This window comes from Natrix helvetica (assembly GCF_964273705.1).
Source record: "Natrix helvetica genome assembly, chromosome: 2".
NCBI classification, from domain to species: domain Eukaryota; kingdom Metazoa; phylum Chordata; class Lepidosauria; order Squamata; family Natricidae; genus Natrix; species Natrix helvetica.
Window position 1 is genome coordinate 71,241,920 of NC_138552.1, and position 15,711 is coordinate 71,257,630.

At 37.9% G+C, this 15,711-nt stretch overlaps 1 protein-coding gene across 2 annotated transcripts in view; it reads right to left on the reverse strand.

Annotated features, from left to right (window-relative positions):
* LOC309386537 (proprotein convertase subtilisin/kexin type 5-like) overlaps window positions 1–15,711 on the reverse strand; it is a 151,256-nt gene that overhangs the window by 75,008 nt on the left and 60,537 nt on the right. For both annotated transcript variants that reach the window (XR_014174436.1, XM_081942026.1), the window contains exons 4-5: window positions 10,895–11,038; window positions 2,065–2,141 (exon numbers count right to left, since the gene is read on the reverse strand). Coding sequence is in view for 1 of the 2 variants with exons in the window: in XM_081942026.1 (XP_081798152.1) it covers window positions 2,065–2,141; window positions 10,895–11,038 (221 nt within the window). In the remaining variant the exon portion in view is untranslated. The remainder of the gene's footprint in view (window positions 1–2,064; window positions 2,142–10,894; window positions 11,039–15,711) is intronic.

The following is a 15,711-nucleotide window of genomic DNA, read 5'->3' on the forward strand; positions in this document are numbered from 1 at the left end:
TTGGTGGTCCTAGTCCTCTCCTCTATATGTGGACAACTTCAAGGAAGTTGATTAGTTTGCCAGCAATTCTTATTGCAATGGTCATCCACCATTGCTTTCCTGGAAGCCAATATGTGTTCATTATCAAAATAAGTTGTGGTTGGGATATTACAAGAGTAAAGAAATATTTCTTTACTTTACTTTACTTTTACTTTTATTTGGACTTTTATACCGCCCCCTCTCCCCAAAGGGACTCGGGGCGGTGTACAGTCAGATAAAACACATCAATAGATAGAAAATACAAACATAAAAGAGGAGGCAATAAAAAACTGTACAAAAAGCAAAGCAGATTAAAAACAATATTTAAATAACCCTAAAATACCCAATTAAATATCTGCCAGGAAGTAGAACAAGACTATGAATGGGCCAGGCTGGCTAAACGGAACAGGTGAGTCTTCAGTTTTTGTCGGAAGGAGCGGAAGTCGGTGGTGGTTCTGATATCGGGGGGGAGGTCATTCCAGAGGGTTGGGCCCATCACAGAGAAGGCTCTACTCCTGGGCGCCGCCCGTTGGCATTGCTTAGTGGACGGCACCCGGAGGAGTCCTTCCCTGTGAGAGCGAATCGGTCGTAGGGAAGTGTGTGGTAGGATGCAATCCCGCAAGTACCTAGGTCCTGAGCCATGAAGCGCTTTAAAGATGGTAATTAACACCTGACGTCTTGCAACAGGCAGCCAAAACTTGCTAGAAACTTGCTAATCTTACAGAAATAGATATAGAATATGGTCATTTTCTAAACAAGGTTCCAGTCATTATAAATTACCCTCATGTAGGCATGCGATTTATGTTCCACCTTTTGTCCAAAATAGCACAAATGGTGTTTCCTCTTCCTACTTTATCCATAAGAGAACTTGGGAAGTAGGTTGGGAAGAGAGTGAAGGAAACCTAAATGTGAATTTCCTCATTGCCAGTTCAACAGTATTTTTAGAAGTTTTCACTCATCACAACAGGAAACTGATACAATTTGTGGCTCAATATTACAATGAGAAAGAATGTTTAGTCTACCATGTAAATCATGTCTATCTCCACCTAAATTAAGTTAGCTAAACTGATATAATACAACACAAAAATACACATATTGGTCATCCATCAATATTTTGATGATTTATGGTCCAACTCCCAAATTTTATGATATAAGCTTATATTCATATATGAAGCAGCTACATCAGCACAAAATCCTAAATGTTAATATTATTCTGGCTCTTCAGAACTGTCATCATGATAACATTATTTGCAGTAGGTTTTATTGCTTCATTTTTGAACAACAATTCTGGCAAAAGCCTGATAAACCAAGTTAGAATCTTTTTGCATGTGAATATATAAATATGTACAAAAAACAGGAGGGAAATATTTATCCTAACAAAAAGTAACAACTGACCCTTCAGAAAGCAAATACAGATTTTCATCTCAGCCTACATGAAGCAGTTTAGTGAAAGAATCTATTAAAAATGTTAAGATCACAGTTCTATTTCTGTTCTACCTGTTCAGCTGATAACCCACCAATCCAAATGCTGTCACCATTTATTTATTTGACAACTTTTCTATTCCTACAATGACAGGCACAGTTCATAACAGGAATATTACAAGCCTTTTGAAAAGCAGTTCTGTGTGACTGGTGGAAAAGTTGCAACCATACAGAGTAGCAGTAAGATGCAATTTTTATAATCCTATTTTCTCTCTATAAGTCACTATGCAAATCTGCTAAGAAAGGTCCCTGATTTTTCAGAATAAATTTAATGGGAAGATGTAAATGTTTTTCTACCCGTGGAGGGTCTACCATTGGATAATCTTTAAAATGATTAGCAAAAATTAAAAACTATTGCCAGGGAGGTAATAATTATGCTGAAAATAAATGTTTTAATGTTTTCATCTTTTAAGTTATTTAACATCTTCTCAGGCAATTCATTCTGTAGATTAAGTATATCATTCTAAAAATAAAGTATATATAACTTAATTTACCCATAAGCACATTTTCATTTAAAACCAACAGACTTAATATCTACCTTCTGTAACTATACAATGGACTTACTTGTTTTCATTGCTGGCATCATACCGAGGCATGGGGTCAATATCATTACCATTGACATCAAAGCTGGCATCTGGGTCCTGTAACCAACAGTGAAGTAAGATGGAAAGAGAAGGGACAGCAGAGCCTCATTAATTAGCTATTGATTCATCTAAATTCATAAACCTCAGCAGGTTTTTACAGGCATGTAATTAGGTTAACTAAGATTCCTGTGGTTGTGTATTTGATGCTTGACCAAAACTAACAGTTCAATTGTATTTAGGATATAGAATTGTTCTTAAAGCATGGGTCTTATGAGAGCTAGATGAGAACTAATTCATAATCTGAGGACTGCGAGACTGAAGATATGTCAAACCAGTGACATGCAGTCAGGGGAGGCAAGGGAGGCACAGCCTCACCACTGTCATCATGAAAAGGAAAAAAATGTAAAAGGAAAAAGGTGAGTGCTGAAGTGAGGCTAGCTAGCGGCTGCCTCACTGTGAATGACTGCCTAACTGTTTAAAAAAGCCTCCAAAAAAGCGCCCTCTACTATGAGGCAGTGTACCTCATTTAGTCTAATCTGACTTCTAAGGCGTTTTATGATCGCTCGAGCAGAGTTAAGCGAGAGTTAAAAGCCTAAAATATCCCGAGGTAGGAGAGGCACGCAGTTCTTCTGCCTCCAACTCTCTCCTGAAGTCAAGGAAGTCTGCCCAGAGACTGATGATGCTGCAGAAGGGAGAATTACCATTGATCCTCTAGGGCTTTATTGGTTCCTGGGAAAATGTGATTCGCTGAGAAATGCTGGATGTGCAGAGAAATGCTTCGACTTCTCCCTTCGCTTTGTGGAGAGAGGGAAGCAGCGTGGAATTGGACTGCCTGAGCCAAAGTGGTCAATGGGATCTTGAGACTTGATTTGAGCAGTACCAATCCATTCCACTCTTTCCTTTCCCTTTCTATCCTTCTTCTATCTTCCTTTACATTTATATTTTGTATCTACATGGTTTTTAATATGTCTGTACACCGCCCGGAGTCCTGTTTAGGAAAGGGCGCGGGTTATAAATAAAAGTTTACTTACTTACTTACTTACTTACTTACTTACTTACTTACTTACTTACTTTTCTTTTCCTTTCCTTTCCTTTCTCTTTTCCTTTCTCTTTTCCTTTCTCTTTTCCTTTCTCTTTTCCTTTCTCTTTTCCTTTCTCTTTTCCTTTCCTTTCTCCTTTCCTTTCCTTTCTTTCCTTTCCTTCTTTCCTTTCCCTTCTTTTTTCTTTTCCCTTCCCTTCCCTTTCCCTCCTTTCTTCATCCTTTCCTTTCGTCTTTGCCATTTCCTTTCCTTTTTTCTTTCCTTCTTTTCTATTTCCTTTCCTTTTTCCTTTCCTTTCTCTTTTCCTTTTCCTTTCCTTTTCCTTTCTCCTTTCCTTTCTCTTTTCCTTTCCTTATTTCCTTTCCCTTCTTTTTTCTTTTCCCTTCCCTTCCCTTGCCCTCCCTTCTTCATCCTTTCCTTCCTTCTTTGCCATTTCCTTTCCTTTCTCCTTTCCTTCTTTTCTATTTCCTTTCCTTATGTCTTCTTTCCCATTTCCTTTCCCTCCCCCTTCCTTCCCTTCCTTCCTTCCTGGGGGTCTGAGGGAGAGGGAGTGGACCCTTTTTGTCCTTGCCCCCCTCCCCAACATCTGCTCTGATGGCAAATGTGCTTTTTTGTGTGCTACAGTATGTGTAAAGAATGCTGATATGAGACCTTAAACATAACCCTTTAACTGCTGCCAATCAAATATTGGATAAGATAATTTGTAGGATTTTAATGTTTGTAAATCTGATTGTGATGACATCAGTGCCTCACCAGCCATAAACCTCACCGCACGTCACTGTGTCATACATTAATATAGAAACTATTTTTACTAATTACATTTTAAGTTATATTGTGTATCACTTGCTTGTGGTATATTGCACTCCCAGAAATTTCAAAAAAAAAAATGGCCAAGGATGATAGATGCTGAGATCATTAGAAGCATTAGAAGCATTTTAGAAGCATTCTAGAAGCATTAGACATCATAAATCATTGGAAAGATTATAGGTTGACTGTAGTTACAGACAATATATGTTTCAGAGGGAATCTCATTTTGTAACACAAACATATTTATTCCTCTTCCCTACCCATTCACCTTGGTCAAATTTCCAAGTGTTTTGCTCCTAGAAGCAAAAGTGGAACAAGCTTGGAATTTTGCACTTATTTCACCCCTACATTTGACAGCTGCCCTACATGAGGTCCTTACAGTTTACTTTTGCTTCCTTGGTGCTAATGGTAGCCCCCCCAAAGAGGATTTTCCAGTTTTTGCCTTTCAGGATCAATCTTTTCTGCAAAAAGCTGCTAAGCTACATTTCTTACACAAAGCTGATAAGCTTACACCAAGATAACTCATCCATCAACCCATCCTGGGGGAAGGCTGTTGGGATGGTATCTCACATTTCCTTCTCTGATTATGCTTCCCCCCTCCTTTTTGGAATATAGGAACCTTTTTGTATCACAGCTTTATTCCCCCAAAGCCCATGTCAAGGAAGGGGCACACTTTGCTCCTCTTCCCAGCTGTTTTGTTTTGTTGTCAGGGAAGAGATGAAAAAAAACCCAAAGAGAGGTACCTATCTGAGATACCCATAACTACCAATCTAGTGATGAGGTAATGTTTAGTCCTGGCAGCCTCATTGTAACTTCATCTCCACCCCTTTTGTGGTAAACAAATGGGCAAGCTGCAGCCATTGTTTTTTGCTTTCCTCAGCAGCTACAATGTAAGAATGTAGAATAAATCAATGGTGGCAACCTCAACTCTCTCTCTGCCGGACAGTCCTTCTTTAGCTCTATAACGTAGTGCGCAACCAAACCCTTAGATGCTAATGCTAGGTAGTCCACCTTTTCCACCTTCCATCTTGTCCCTAGTGACTTTTGCTAGGTGGGCTGAGAGAAGTAGATCAAGGGAGATTCTTCATGCTTGTGATCCATGACTATCTGCTCATCCCCTCTGTAGAAAGTCATCATACATGTTTGGAAGGAAAAGTTGTGAATGAAGTGCTGGGGACAAGTGAGTGCATGCCAGCTTTTGGTTGCAGCATGGCATGGATGGATAAAGCATATTCAGGCTACAGAGAATAAGATGTAGGAGGGCTGCATTATGCCCATTTGTTGCAACTCCTGTACTAAGCAATTATTTCTGATTTATGAAAAATAATTGCCTTAATTAAAATAATTTTCATGTGATTCTAAGCTTCTTCATATGAATCATTTTCAACACATATATTTATTTCCAACCTGGATTACTTTCATTCTGGCTAAAAGACCTAGCAATTTAAGTGACTCTAAGAGAACATTACTTGCCTAAAGGAAATGTCTCCATGTGTTGATAAAGGATTTGCAAACACAACTTCAATTATAAGCCTACTTTGAAAATGATACTAAACATACATCAATTACTCTTTTTCATATCTTTAAGGGGTGTAATAAGTGTAAAATGTGATTTTATTTTCTCCACTTTTCCTGTAGAAAACAGCTGTTTTTTTTAGTCCAGTCAAATGATGCAGATGAATGAGAGGGCAATTTGTATGCCTGGTGCAGTTCAAGCCTGATTTGACTCGTATTGACGATCTGAGATTCAAGGGGAACATGATTTGATTTGAGTTTGTGATTCAATAGTTGAAGGCAAACCAATTCAATTCAAAAGTTTGAAATTCAATTTTTACAAATGTCATCGGTTATAATGAGAAAGCATCGAAATGTCTGTAAGTGAAATCTTACAACTGGCCAGATTAAAAATTCTGAGAGATGAGAATGTGAATAAAGCACAAAGTATTGTCATTTCAAAAGAGTTCCAATGCACACAGTATAATAAGACGATGCAATTCAGTGATTAGGAAAAAGAAGACGACAGCCAGCTGCAAAGTGGCTGGAATTCAATTACAGAGGGGATGAGTGCACAGTTGGGAGACTTGAAAAAAAGGTTTAGGAATAGATCATCATGTGGAATACCTATGTGAGCACTAGGGATGAAAACAACTTGATGGCACATAATGTCAAATGTCAGAAAGGCTATCATATCATTCAGCATGACCAGCATGGAAATAAAGTTGCAATATTGTATATTGTTTATAACAGTTCATAACTAGAAGAAATGCCATTGGATGTGTAGCAAGTTTTGACAGTATTTCATAGGCATTTGGTTTGCTTGGTTGTTTCAAAGGACAACCCTGTTTCAAGTCACAAATTTGTTTTGATTTGGTTTGACAGATGCTTGATCAAACTGAGGCACTCCTTTGAAACTCTGTGCACACTTACTTTTTAAAAAAAAATCACTTACATTATGACAATATCATTTTTTTAGTTCAAATAATTCTGGATATACTAAAAACTACAATGATGATGTCTTGTGCATTTTGATGTCTTTTCAAAAATGATGAAAATTAGGTCATGATGCACATGGACTTTACATTCCCAAGGAAATCCTTCATACTGGGTGAAATTGAAAACATTTTTCTGCTGATAGATCATATCTTGTCTCCTCTCCCTTTGCTACCTTCTCCATGCTCTCATATTCTATGCTAGAATGTGAATGGACTGTGTAAAACAGAAGTTAAGGGTATGCAGTGGGTGAAACATGAGAAATAATGTTTTTCCTAAATATTGTCAGAATATTCAGTTTAAAGTGAATTTATCTTTATCAGTTTGATTTATCTTTCGATGTCCCCCTTCCATCTTTTTAAACATAAGTAGCAGGGGGAAAAAAGGGGGGGGGAATATAACAGCTTTTAAATTAATCAGTAAAAATCCTGAGTTGTACTGAACCAATGCAGCAAATGTCCTGCTCTAAGTTAAAAATAATTTTCATGAACTGCTCACAAAATAAGTTGTTCTTTTTCATCTTGCTTTTTGTAGGATGACAGGCTTAGAATGACACCGAAGAATGCTCAGTGACTTGGCTTGTTGAGAGACTGGGGTTTGTTATGCATGATCATTGGATCTGTGGATATCTGGAGGGCTGGCATCGTTAATTGGCAAACTTGGGCTGCTCTGGGAAGGAGCTCTCATCAACGGCAGGTTGTGACTTGCAGGCGCAGCTAGTTATTAAGCAGAAGCAACAGAAAAAGCTGGCATGATGAGATACATTACCACGGAGACTGGCAAACCACAGAGAAACCCTAACTGTCAGCTTGGTATTTGTTTATTCACTGTTGAGGATCTTCAAATCATGTGAAGTTTAAAAGTAAATCTTGAGCTAAGAGAGTATATTCTAAGTGCTATGAACTGAATTTAAAATCAGTTATGTTGCTAGTATTTGCATGGCCACATGTAATTCCATTAGAAAAAGCAAGAATGAAGCTAGGTCACATTCAAAAAAGAGACCCAAAGCAATGCTTGTTTTGCCAGCCAATATTGTTGTGATAGGCAGAATTAAATGAAGTGATAAAACTGATTGGTCAGTTACTTGGGTAAGTGTTGGAGATTTGTAAGATATCACTCAAATTTAATTAGTATTCTCCATACATAGAAATGAAGTTACAACATTGGGTATTGACTATAACAAGCACGAATGCTATCCGGTTGGTTTGGACAAACCAGTTATGAAACTTTCTTGGCTTGACTTGGGTCAGGGAGCTGAGTCTACATGCCAGTTCCATGTAGCCCAAGCATGGTGCTTCCTGCTCCTCTTCTATTTTCTGCAAAGTGCCCTTCATAACAAGAGACGACTGTGAAATTCAGTTTACATTGTATTTTTATTAGGTTGCAAGAAGCTTTAATTTACCCTTAGTTGAATAGTGTGTGTCCGTGGGGGGAGGGGCATACTGAATAAACACTGCAACTGATCTTCTGTGCTTGGAGGTTGGGAAAAAGAAAGAATGGGAGAAGGGGCTTTTAATATTTATGTTGTGGAAAAGAAGTAACTATTCAAGGAATTAAAACTAGTTGCTGCCTTGTTTATATAACACCCCCAGAATTGGAGCAATGGAAAAAAAAAAACCACTGCTATGCTTCAAAGCCACAGTTGAGCTTACTGATTTTAAGAAGGTTTTATGGTTTCTGATTTCTGGTTGTTTATTGAATTCTATGTGTGTCCTGACTAATAAGTTCTGGTAACCAAAGTCAACCATTCTTCAACTGAACACATACCAAGAAAGAACTTTTAACTTGCTCATAAATATAATTTCTAAAAATCTTATATGCTTAAAACAATTCTTTAATATTCAATATGTTAGACTAGAGTTGGGAAATATTTTTTTTTGGCTAAGGACTGGATGTTTTCAAGGTACATCCAGGAGAAATGAGTTACTTTTGAAGGGTGTGTGGCATAAGTGTGACTTAAATCTTATAAGTTACCTAATTTTTATTTCAAGCATCTATGGCACATTAAATCTACAATATTTTACTTCTTCCTGTTCCTTCTTCTTGTTTATCTATATACACCTTTAGGTATAATGCTTGTAAAAAAAATAGTTTCACAGAACCAATCATTTCACATTTTCTCTAGACACTTTAGGATTCTGATGTCAAATCATTTCAAAAGCATTCATTGTAGTAAATTACCGTAGTGATATGGTTAGCTTGCCTGTGGTTTAATGTGCTATATGAACCCAACCATTATGTTTTTTAAATGATGATTTATACCTTTGGGAGAAGGGCGGCATTTAAATCCAATAAACAAACCTAATATGTAAACACCCTGCCAAAGCGGTTTTCTAAAAATAGCATGATTAATGTGAGTTTAAGAGGAACCTATATCCTCATTATGAAGATTACAGTTAAGAATTTGATAGGCAAGATGTTATCGTACGTTATCACAACTATATCAGAAAATGCTAGTAGTAAACAACTACTAAACAAAGTGCTGAAATTGAAATATTCATTGGCAATGTGTATTAATGCATCATACGATTTAGCTCCTCAAATGTTAATTGATAAATTCATGATGAAATATATATAGCTTTCTAGTAAATATACTTTCAAGCATATTCTAAGATATATTCAGTAGATAGGTAAGAGGAATCTTAGTTTTTATAAGCTTGAGAATAAATTGAAGTCAACTAGCTTATAAAACAAGACATAGTTGCACAAAGTACAGTATGTGCTAATAAGAGAGATATTAATAGTTAAGAGCTCAGTGTACATAGAATATAAACAATTGATCACTTCACTCGGTTGCTCATCCCTGACCTTGCTCATGGTTCAGTTATTTATAATTTCATAGTAACTTCCCCAGAGTACTACATGAATTACACTTTGGTCTACAGATACAGTTTGTATTCTTGGATATATATATATATATATATATATATATATATATATATATATATATATATATATATATATATATATATATATATATATATATATATATATATATATATATATATATATATATATATATATATATATATATATATATATATATATATATATATATATATACACATACATACATACATACATACATACATACATACATACATACATATATATATATATATATATATATATGTTTTCGTAGATTTTCACGGGTGTAGGTATGCTGGTTTTGTTGTATTCGGGTCTTTTCCTGTGTAGGATTGAGATTGTCTTGGCAACGTTTCAGCAAGATCTCACTTGCCATCTTCAGGCTTGGGCTTAAAATGCGATCGGAGCTGCCGTCTTTCTGTAAATCTTGGTGGGAGGGGATGGGGTGCTGGCTTTGTTTCAGTAAGTGGAATGATTGGTTGTGTGGTTGTATCATGATTGGTAGATTGGTGCTAATTGGTGCTGGCTGTGTGTGCATTGTTGTTTTGTATTGTAACGGCCTGGGTGGTGGGTGGTGTTCGTTTGTTGGCTAGGGCTGGTTTCCAGATGTTTGGTAGGCGGGAGGTATCATCATGTTTATTCATGTTGTGGGGGTGTTTCTCTATTTCGATGGCTTCCATAATTATTCTCTTGTTGAGGTGTTCTGTTTTGGAGATTAACCTGGCTCCTTCAAAGTTGATTTCATGTCCTGTAGCTTTAAGGTGCTGGAAAAGGGAAACAAAGCCAGCACCCCATCCCCTCCCACCAAGATTTACAGAAAGATGGCAGCTCCGATCGCATTTTAAGCCCAAGCCTGAAGATGGCAAGTGAGATCTTTTCCCATGTAAGATTGAGATTGTCTTGGTAACGTTTCAGCGAGGTCTCACTCGCCATCTTCAGGCTGGGTTTTGGGCTTAAAGTGTGATGGCAGCTCTGATCACACTTTAAGCCCAAAACCCAGCCTGAAGATGGTGAGTGAGACCTTGTTGAAACGTTGCCAAGACAATCTCAATCTTACATGGGAAAAGACCTGAATACAACAAGACCAGCATATATATATGTCTCTCTCTCTCTCTCTCTCTCTCTGTGTGTGTGTGTGTGTGTGTGTGTGTTTCAGCATGACTCTGGAACTCCTCGAGTAACTTCAACCAAACTTGGTACACTTATTACTTACTCTCTGGAAAAAATACTGTGGGGGGTAAGATGCCCCTAATACCCTTCGGGGCATGTGTTCTTTTAAGACAGAGCCTTTAGGGCCTTAAATGGCTTCTACTGTACTGCTGTAAATGGCTTCTATTGTACAGCGCAGTAGAATCACCATGATAATGGCTTCACAGTACCCCACAAGGGGGCTCCGTCCAGTAAGGAGAAAAATCCAACGTTAGAAATTGTGTTTGGTATGGACATTTCCCCCCTATAAATAAAAACCCGGGCAAAGCTGGGTTATCAGGTAGTTTTATATAAATACACAGGCATGTTTTGTGTTTTATTACTGCCTTTGGATCAGAGGCAGTGTATTATTAATTAGGAACAGGTTCTGCAGTCTGAAGCAACATGTACACTCACATAATTCTGCATCAAGTCTGGATGGTTTCTTTCAATGCCATCATCCAAAATGGTGATCACAATATTCTTTCCAGTGTAGCCTCTCCTCCAGGCACCAACAATATTCATATCTGACTGACAAAGATGTGTATTATCACTGCAATGCTAGGAAAAGGGGAGGGAACAAAACAAAGATTGTATGTAAGTGATGAGAATGCAAGGTGAAGAAATATTAACCTTTTTATTAGCATAATCAAATAAATTATCAATATTTAACTGTACTAATTTATTCAACAGGAGATCAAAAATTAATCTCCTAATTAACAAGCAGCAAGGTAACTTTAATGAATGAATGAAAATGACTCAAAGTCATTACTTCCTTTGAGAATCCTTTTTATATGGAGAAATAGCTTTTAGGTAACATTTTGTTATTATACATTCCTAGAAATCATCCCAACAATTATAAAAGGCCTTTTCTGAGTATTCCTTACCCTTCTGGGAATGCATTTGAATTTTTCAGTATGCAGCATGGCAAAAGTAGACCATGCCTGTACAAAATAGCATGGAAGCACATACACACATGGACACAATCTCATGGACAAATGCTTATGTGCGGGATAAATGGGAGAGTATGGATAGTTATGTACTGCATCATCTATGAAATGGTTACATAGAATCTTATTTAAATTCTCTTATATTTGCAAAAGGAAGGAAGGAAGGAAGGAAGGAAGGAAGGAAGGAAGGAAGGAAGGAAAGAAAGAAAGAAAAAAGCTTTTGGCGTGTTTAGTGCAGTAGCAGCAAGAGATGAATCTGTAACCAAAACAATTTCTGTGTAAAACTTCAGCTTAAATAGTTTGTTGAACTGAAGCGGACCATAACAGCAAAAGTTATTGAAGATTACTTTAGGATAAAGGAAAATTGAACCATTTGTATTTTATTTTGTATGGTGCTCAGTTACAAAGTAATGAACAGACAATTGTGCATTCATTATCCCCACCCTATCACTTAACCCTGCAGAGAAAGTGGCTCCTTTTAATGAGGCTCTCGGTGGTCGTGCTTTGCTTCAGCTTCCCTGGACTCAAGGAGAATAAGTAGGAAAAGGAAAAAACTAGTATCATAGCAACACATACTAGCTACAAGAGTTCTCAGAGTTCCTTCATTCTTGTTTTCCTGTCCCCTTTCATTCTTCTACTCACAGCTCTATACAGTACAGTAGAATATGCTAGTATTTTGGAATGTGTAAAGGTGGCCAATAGGCAATTGGACTCCATTCTTTCTTTCCTCTCTACAACTTCACCCAATCAATATGTTTATTTACTTAATGCTGTTGAACATGTCTCTGAATAATGTATATCTAATTGTATTGTATTAATTGTTTGCCAAATTAAAAATGAGCTAGCTAAATGAATTGTTTCTCTGCTTTCTCTTTCCATGAAATCTCTCCGCTCCTTAAAAAAAAAAAACACTTACATAGGGGGTAAGGAGGCTTTAGTAAATTGTTTTCAGTTCTGATTTAGAGGGAAAATAGTTTAAAGGAATACAGTTATCAAACGTTTTGTGAGATCAACAATAAAGACCATAGTTGTGAAGGTTCTTAAAGCCAGATTAGATGAGGCCATTGTTAAATCCATGGTTACTTAAGGTATTAAACCACGGTGTACTGAACACCTTCCTTCCTTCCTTCCTTCCTTCCTTCCTTCCTTCCTTCCTTCCGTCCGTCCATCCATCCATCCATCCATCCATCCATCCATCCATCCGTCAGGCCTGGAAGCAATCTTTTGCATTGGCCCTTCAGGCCTGCCACATTTAATGATGTGGGAACCTGGGAGGGGGGATTATATGGAGTATGGGAAGTATAGTCAAAATAACATTCCTTTCTCAGAGAGTCAAGGACACTTTCCCTGCACCTGAAGTGGTGTGACTGGGAGGCAACTCTAGTTGCGATGGTGCCTGATTGGGCCATGTGATGGACATGTGGATGCTGGGCAGGGACTTTCATTTGGGTGGGGAAAACCTGGAAGCTTTCAGATTCGGGTTTTCCCAGATGTGCCAATGGGACATCTCTAATGAAATGGAACTTTGAGGAAACTCAAGCCTTGGAGTCTTCTTTCTTTACAGGTGTTATTTGGAACCCTGACACTTTCCTCCCCCCCTCCGTCCAATTTGATGCAAAATTATTGAAGATGTAGTTCGATAGTTAGAGAAATCTTTCATAGTAGCTATACCATGGAGGTAAGCATTAAAATAAATGGATCGATGTTTCTCTCTCATAAAGTTAAAACAATCCTTCTCCCCATGTTCTCTTGCATCCTCATTTTTCATAGAAATTGATTCCCAAATTGATCCTACTCCCCAAAGAAAGAAAGCCATGCTCAGTTTCCAATCCATGAATAGGACTCCCATACCTAAAATAGGCAGAAAGTCCTCCTTTGGTTTTTCACCCACAAATTCATGGGCCTTGGCTTCCAAGTTTTATTTACACTGGGGGATAGAAAACTCTGCCTATAGGAGCTCACTGAGAAAAATGACACCCTTTTGCTCTTTGCCTCAGACAGGCCCCTGTGCTTTGATTTGTGGAGAAGGGTGTGAGATTATAAACCCTGTTTCTTTGAAAGGATTTGGAAACCTGCCAGAAGACAGTTTCTCTTTTCTTTTGTGATGTCAGCAGGCTGTCCTTGCCTGAACCTTTTCTTCTTCAGCAATATCTTTACTGCCATTAGCAAGCTTTCCTTAACGTACTTGCAAACAGGCAAAATACATCCACGCTAAATCAAATATCCACGAATCTATTCAATTTTTTAAAAGTTCACTTTGACACAAGAAACAAGCTTAAGAAAATACTAAACGGCCGGTCTACATTAGTATTTTCAGAAAATATTGACTAACTACACATATCCAGTGAGCAAGGGCACAGCCATAGATGGACTTTGGACCCAGAAGTGAGCTAGAAATTAGCGCAGGTCTCAGAACAGAAGTGCAACATTGGCCACTGTAGGGAACCCAAGAATTGTCCGCACAGCTGCTTTCTGTGCCAGCTGCAGCTTCTAAATACACTTTGTGGGTAACCTTTCGTATTTCCATATTTCAGATTGGTGTAGAAGGCTAGTGCATGGAGGATGCAGCCCTACTTGGGATACAGAAAGTATTATAGCATCATTAGCATAAGGGAGAAAGGAAAGTGATTTCCTGGCCAAGGGAAAAGAGTTGAATTCAGTTTGCACAATATCTTCTACATAAATAATAATAAAAATAGGGGGAAGGATACATCTCTGTTTATCTCTCCTAGAAGCTGGCATTGGGCCAGTTACTTTTCCAGTTTTTAATCACTATACCTACATTGCAATGCATTGATGAAACATCATTTTTAATATCAGGAGCTGGTAGTTAACAGAAGAAGCTGTTAATTTTTGCTATAGTTCTCTGAATCTACTCTATGAAAGCAACTTAAAGATCACCTCAGGTGGTTTAGCATTTTTTTGCAAAGAAAAGAGGCAAAGTAATAAATAGCTCAGCAATAGAAAAATCTGATCTGGAGTCAACTGTTCCATTCTGCAATCTTTTCTTGTAGCATCTAATCTTATGGTAAAGAGGTTTAGAGTATAATTTACCAATTCCACCTCCTCCTCCTCTCTTCTTCTTCTTACAATAATACAATAGTAGAGTTGGAAGGGACCTTGGAGGTCTTCTAGTCCAACCCCCTGCCTAGGCAGGAAACCCTATACCGTTTCAGACAAATAGCTATCCAACATCTTCTTAAAGACTTCCAGTGTTGGGGCATTCACAACTTCTGGAGACAAGCTGTTCCACTGATTAATTGTTCTCACTGTCAGGAAATTTCTCCTCAGTTCTAAGTTGCTTCTCTCCTTGATTAGTTTCCACCCATTGCTTCTTGTTCTACCCTCAGGTGCTTTGGAGAATAGTTTGACTCCCTCTTCTTTGTGGCAACCTCTGAGATATTGGAATAATGCTTCTTCTTCTTCTTCTTCTTCCTCATCTTCCTCCTCTTCCTCTTCCTCTTCTTCTTCTTCTTCTTCATCATCATAATCTTAGCCATTGTCTATTTACTGCAGGATGAAGGCCTCTTCCACATGTTTCCACACTATACGGTCTTGAGCTTTCTCTTGCCAATTGGGCTCACAATACTTGCTGATGTTGTCGATCCATCTTTTTTTAGGTCTCTTTCATGGACGCTTTTTATCAAGTGGAATCCATTTTATGAGTGCCTTCATCCACCTGCCATCAGTCCTTCTTGCTATGTGACCAGCCCATTTCCATTTCAATTCTTTTACTCTCATGATAGCAATAGCACTTAGACGTATATACTGCTTTACAGTGCTTTATAGCCCTCTCTAAGCAGTTTATAAAGTCATCATATTGCCCCCAACAATATGGGTCCTCAATATACTGACCTCAGAAGGATGGAAGCTGAGTCAATTTTGAGCTGGTGAGAATAGAACTGCTGAATCAATTTTGAGCTGGTGAGAATCGAACTGCTGCAATACTACATTCTAACCACTTCACCACCAGGGCTCTTAAAGAGCACCTCAGATGGGTTAATGTTTTTTGCAAAGAAAAGATAAAACACAGATACTTTCATGTACTTTTGTTTGTTTTCTAATTCATGTGTGGGTCTTTCTATCTTGCCTTGTAATGCCAAGCATGTATCTTTCCATGGCTCTTTGCACCAGTCATAGCTTTTCTATCAATTGTGATTCTATCCATGTTTCACCAACATATGTTAGAGTAGGTGGCACACACTGATGGAAAATGTTTCTCTTCAGGCCTAGGGAGAGGTTGTTCTTGAAAATTATGCTTAGCTTTCTGAATGCCTGTCAACC